This window comes from Ochotona princeps, chromosome 10 (genome assembly GCF_030435755.1).
Source record: "Ochotona princeps isolate mOchPri1 chromosome 10, mOchPri1.hap1, whole genome shotgun sequence".
Taxonomy (NCBI): Eukaryota; Metazoa; Chordata; class Mammalia; order Lagomorpha; family Ochotonidae; genus Ochotona; species Ochotona princeps.
This window is the reverse complement of record NC_080841.1, coordinates 2,419,521-2,425,520: the sequence shown is the minus strand read 5'-3', so window position 1 is coordinate 2,425,520 and position 6,000 is coordinate 2,419,521. Positions and strand designations below refer to the sequence as shown.

Here is a 6,000-nt window from a genome sequence, read left to right as displayed (position 1 = left end):
AAAATGAATGTATAAGTAGAAAATAAAAAAAAATAAAACTCATTGGGTTCTGTTACTTTCAGTAATACAAGTGTTAGATCTGTGTACTATTATTATAAAGCAGACAAAATATTTAAATACTTAATCACTTAGAAATAAGGTTTTTAGCCTGCCATGGTACCTGTCATCAGAAGACTATATGTATTTATGAATATGTATTTATGTACCAGATATTAAGTATAAATGTATATCTGTGTGTTTACTGGGATTCATCTGTTCTTATTACTTCTTGTTTATCCTGTAGATTAAATCAAATCCGATTCCGAAAATGGAAGAATCCAAAAGCCAAAGTTTGGAGGAAGATTTTGAAGGACAAGCCACACATACAGGTCCGCAAAGTTAGAACAAAATACTATTATTAAGTCAAAATTAAATCTGAAAATATATACTGTTCTTTTTTGACACTATTCATATGATTTATTTTCATAAGACAATTTTCATATGATCTGATAAAATGATAAAAATATTTTGAGTAAGTAAATCAATTTGAAAGGCTGACGGCTAACGCAGTTTTGCTTGATGCCAAACAGCAAGGAACTCCAATGCTGATCATTTCTTGCTCTCCCAGCGTCAAGGGCCTACTTGTGGGCACTGTGATCAAGCCACTTTTCCCTTTCCTTACCCACTTTACTCTCCCCATGAGCTTCCTTTATATTTTATAAACAATAGTAGGCCAGAGTTAAACAGATAGCCTTTAATTTTAATTTTTTAATCTGAATAAAGTAAAGAGAATGAAAAAACATTCTTGCCTCAGATGGATTTCCGTATTCCTCAGAGACACCCAAGACGTCAATTCATTTTCTAAAGAGCCTGGTTTCCTAATCTGTTCAATTTTGTCTGGCTATCTGTGTGCAATTTATGAGAGCTCAAAACTAAAAATCTATCTCTCAAATTTTAAAACTTTTAAAATATTTAATCTTATTTGCCTAGTAATCTCTTATCTCTTTTAATATGGACTAGAATCTTTAAATTTAGCCAGAAATTTGAAAAAACTTATCTAAGTACAAGAGAAGAATGAATACTCTCTGTATAATGGTCATCTTAGAAAAATCTTTCTAGATAGAGCATGAAAGAAATAAATCATAGAGACTGTTCAATTCATTTATTCCTTTCTGTTTCATAGAAGACTCTGAGACTCTCAGAAGAGACTGGATGGTTTAAAGATTTTCTTAAAGCCATTTCAGCCCCGCTGATTGAAGCCCAGGCCTTCTTTCTGTCTTGGGTCAATCCTACTAGCTTCCTTGATCAACAGGACAGGGCGAAGCTTGCCTTACTCTCTCTTATGCAAGAAACGTATTCTTTTCTAAAACCTGAGTTGCCTCCTTACCTTCTAATTTTAATAGCTTGAAGTGCATAATCTATATTTGCATTAATGCAGATATTTCTGAAATATTCATTGCTAAAGCTCTAACAAAATTCATGTGGTAGAACATCTTTATGAGCAGCTGGAAATGTCTTGCCCAAACAAGACGTTGGTTTCTGACGCAGGAAATGACAAGTCTATTCCCATGGCAATGCACACACATTTCAGTTGTGCAAACGGTCCTTTGAAAGATTAAAAAAAAAAAAGCAGCATTTTTTCTAACCTTCCATTCCAGGACCCAAAGGAGTAATAAATGACTGGAGAAAGTTTAAATTAGAGAGTGAAGACAGTGACTCAATCCCTCCTAGCAAAAAGGAAATTCTCAGGCGAATGTCTTCTCACAACAAAGATGACAAGGATGCAAAAGACAGACTGGGCAGGAAGGTAAGAAAGAAAAGTCAATCACACGTGATTTAAAATGTACTTTCTGGTATGAACTGCACCCAAGACCTACTCAGGATATTACAAAGTACAGTGCAGCTTTGTTATACTGGCAAAGACAGAAAAGGAACCAAATCCTTGGGCAGACGCCCCTTCACGCGGCTGCTAACGGCCCGAGACAGCAGCAGCAGGTGTCTCCAGTGCTTGGGGTTCCTGAACATGGGAAACCCACATGAAGCTGGTGGCTTACAAAAGCAGAAACACATAGTACTTTATAACTTTTATTTAAAATACATAAGATATTTTATTACAGTACATAGTCTTTAATATCATTTTAAAGTTTCATGTGCATTTTATTATCCAGACATTCAACAATTTATTTACCATTCACTACTCCCATCCCTGGTTATTATAGATTTTAATATTTCCATCTTCAATCTATGAGCATTCTGTAATAAATATGATGTTATTTAAAGAGCGAGTCATAAAAGTGAGTTGACTTTAGAGGCCATTTCACCATATGAGAAAACAATCAGAAATTTCAAATTACATGTTCTCATGTTACAGAGCAATAAAATGACCACAGAATCTGCTTGTACAACGGATGGCATGTAATGTGTAGACACAGGACACTCACCAAACGGACGGTACTTGCTGGGAGAAAATCAGGAAGGAGAGGGCAGGAAGGACAACCCACAATGCTTTTAGATTTTTCAAAAGGTGTTTTTTAAAAGAAGCACTTTTTAAAAACTATCACCTACTTCAGTTACATAATTTGTATCTATGTGTGTCAGTGAAGACTTTCTGAGTACTAGAGTGGCGGCATTTCAGTATTTGCTATTTCCCATCTTTAGCTTTCAGCTCATTTTTGAACCTTTATTATTAGAATATATGATTTAGGTGATTTCTATGATGATGATGATAAATAGACCTCAGGGATTTTCATTGTGGAAGAAACTCAGCTTAGTGGAGCCTAAGCAGAGACAGAATTTTGGTTCTCTCAACAAGCTTCTATGTCATATGAGTGAGTTGTTAACAACACCTCCACATTTTGTTTGTAAGGGACAATATGAGAAAATAAGTGTGGAAGCTTTTTTTAAACCTGTCACACACTCATGCCATACAAACATACATGCATATGATCATTACCAAAGGTTTTTACACTAAAATTGAGTCTGAAAAAAAATCTGAATGCCTAAGTCTTTGCATGCCTTAATACGTGGATGGAACAGGTTCAAATACGAGTGTTCAGACACATTTTTTTTAAGATTTATTCATTTTATTACAGCCAGATATACACAGAGGAGGAGAGACAGAGAGGAAGATCTTCCATCCAATGATTCACTCCCCAAGTGAGCCGCAACGGGCCGATGCACGCCGATCCGAAGCCGGGAACCAGGAACCTCTTCCGGGTCTCCCATGCGGGTGCAGTGTCCCAATGCATTGGGCCGTCCTCCACTGCTTTCCCAGGCCACAAGCAGGGAGCTGGATGGGAAGTGGAGCTGCCAGGATTAGAACCGGCGCCCATATGGGATCCCGGGGCTTTCAAGGCGAGGGCTTTAGCCGCTAGGCCACACCGCTGGGCCCTAGACACATTTTTAAATCAACATTTGTATGATTTTGTTTGTTAAATGACCAGAACTAGGCTAGCAGTTTCAGAATTATATAAAACACTTCAACAATTTTCAGGGTTAAAACAAAGTGGAACTATGACAATAAAACAGGAAAAATGCAAGAATGAGGCTATAAGGAAAACAAACACAGAAAGCAGAAGCAAGACAAGGAAGTGACGAGACCATCTGTAACAGAGGCAGCAGGTGCAGGAGGACCCATTTCTGACTGAACTGTACCAGAGGCAGCAGGTGCAGGAGGACCCATTTCTGACTGAACTGTACCAGAGGCAGCAGGTGCAGGAGGACCCATTTCTGACTGAACTGTAACAGAGGCAGCAGGTGCAGGAGGACCCATTTCTGACTGAACTGTACCAGAGGCAGCAGGTGCAGGAGGACCCATTTCTGACTGAACTGTACCAGAGGCAGCAGGTGCAGGAGGACCCATTTCTGACTGAACTGTACCAGAGGCAGCAGGTGCAGGAGGACCCATTTCTGACTGAACTGTACCAGAGGCAGCAGGTGCAGGAGGACCCATTTCTGACTGAACTGTACCAGAGGCAGCGGGTGCAGGAGGACCCATTTCTGACTGAACTGTACCAGAGGCAGCGGGTGCAGGAGGACCCATTTCTGACTGAACTGTACCAGAGGCAGCAGGTGCAGGAGGACCCATTTCTGACTGAACTGTACCAGAGGCAGCAGGTGCAGGAGGACCCATTTCTGACTGAACTGTACCAGAGGCAGCAGGTGCAGGAGGACCCATTTCTGACTGAACTGTACCAGAGGCAGCAGGTGCAGGAGGACCCATTTCTGACTGAACTGTAACAGAGGCAGCGGGTGCAGGAGGACCCATTTCTGACTGAACTGTACCAGAGGCAGCGGGTGCAGGAGGACCCATTTCTGACTGAACTGTAACAGAGGCAGCAGGTGCAGGAGGACCCATTTCTGACTGAACTGTACCAGAGGCAGCAGGTGCAGGAGGACCCATTTCTGACTGAACTGTACCAGAGGCAGCAGGTGCAGGAGGACCCATTTCTGACTGAACTGTACCAGAGGCAGCAGGTGCAGGAGGACCCATTTCTGACTGAACTGTACCAGAGGCAGCAGGTGCAGGAGGACCCATTTCTGACTGAACTGTAACAGAGGCAGCAGGTGCAGGAGGACCCATTTCTGACTGAACTGTACCAGAGGCAGCAGGTGCAGGAGGACCCATTTCTGACTGAACTGTACCAGAGGCAGCAGGTGCAGGAGGACCCATTTCTGACTGAACTGTAACAGAGGCAGCAGGTGCAGGAGGACCCATTTCTGACTGAACTGTACCAGAGGCAGCAGGTGCAGCGGGACCCATTTCTGACTGAACTGTAACAGAGGCAGCAGGTGCAGCGGGACCCATTTCTGACTGAACTGTAACAGAGGCAGCGGGTGCAGCGGGACCCATTTCTGACTGAACTGTAACAGAGGCAGCAGGTGCAGCGGGACCCATTTCTGACTGAACTGTAACAGAGGCAGCGGGTGCAGCGGGACCCATTTCTGACTGAACTGTAACAGAGGCAGCGGGTGCAGCGGGACCCATTTCTGACTGAACTGTAACAGAGGCAGCGGGTGCAGGAGGACCCATTTCTGACTGAACTGTAACAGAGGCAGCGGGTGCAGGAGGACCCATTTCTGACTGAACTGTAACAGAGGCAGCGGGTGCAGGAGGACCCATTTCTGACTGAACTGTAACAGAGGCAGCGGGTGCAGGAGGACCCATTTCTGACTGAACTGTAACAGAGGCAGCGGGTGCAGGAGGACCCATTTCTGACTGAACTGTACCAGAGGCAGCGGGTGCAGGAGGACCCATTTCTGACTGAACTGTAACAGAGGCAGCGGGTGCAGGAGGACCCATTTCTGACTGAACTGTAACAGAGGCAGCGGGTGCAGGAGGACCCATTTCTGACTGAACCTTTCTGTTGTTTCTCTCATCCATCTCAGATGAGCACTCAAGAATATGAACTAATCCATCAAGAGAAGGAGGATGAAAACTGCCTTCGTAAATACCGTAGACAGTGCATGCAGGACCTGCACCAGAAGCTGAGCTTTGGGCCCAGATATGGGTTTGTGTATGAGCTGCAAACAGGGGAGCAGTTCCTGGAAACGATTGAAAAGGAGCAAAAGAACACCACAATCGTTGTGCACATTTATGAGGAAGGCATAAAAGGCTGTGACGCTCTAAACAGCAGCTTGACATGCCTTGCATCAGAGTACCCGATGGTCAAATTTTGCAAAATAAAAGCTTCTAACACAGGCGCTGGGGACCGCTTTTCCTCAGATGTTCTCCCTACACTGCTTGTCTACAAAGGGGGGGAGCTGATAAGCAATTTTATTAACATTGGTGAGCAGTTCGCGGAAGAGTTTTTTGCTGGAGATGTGGAGTCTTTCCTCAATGAATATGGGTTACTCCCTGAGAGAGAGATACAAGCCCTAGAGCAGAGAAACCTGGACGAAGACATGGAGTGAGGACCCACTGCCAGTGCCTCCCACAGGAGTGCTCGTCCGCATACTCTACACACAGCCCTTTAGGCAGCACCAGGCAGCACCATGGCTGCTCTAATCCAGAAAAAAAAA

General features: G+C 43.5%; 1 protein-coding gene across 1 annotated transcript; it reads left to right on the top strand.

The window, feature by feature from the left end:
- Window positions 1–289: 289 nt before the first annotated feature.
- Window positions 290–5,892, top strand: PDC (phosducin). The gene is made up of 3 exons (XM_004578816.4): window positions 290–368; window positions 1,638–1,786; window positions 5,368–5,892. The coding sequence occupies exons 1-3, from the start codon at window positions 308–310 to the stop codon at window positions 5,890–5,892; spliced, it is 735 nt and encodes a 244-aa protein (XP_004578873.2). The 5' UTR covers window positions 290–307.
- The last annotated feature ends 108 nt before the right edge of the window (window positions 5,893–6,000 follow it).

Coding starts and splice junctions, on each gene's coding strand:
- PDC (XM_004578816.4), top strand. CDS start 308: ATGGAAGAATCCAAAAGCCAAAGTTTGGAGGAAGATTTTGAAGGACAA. Junction 369..1,637: donor AGGACAAGCCACACATACAG/GTCCGCAAAGTT, acceptor CTTCCATTCCAG/GACCCAAAGGAGTAATAAAT. Junction 1,787..5,367: donor AAGACAGACTGGGCAGGAAG/GTAAGAAAGAAA, acceptor CATCCATCTCAG/ATGAGCACTCAAGAATATGA.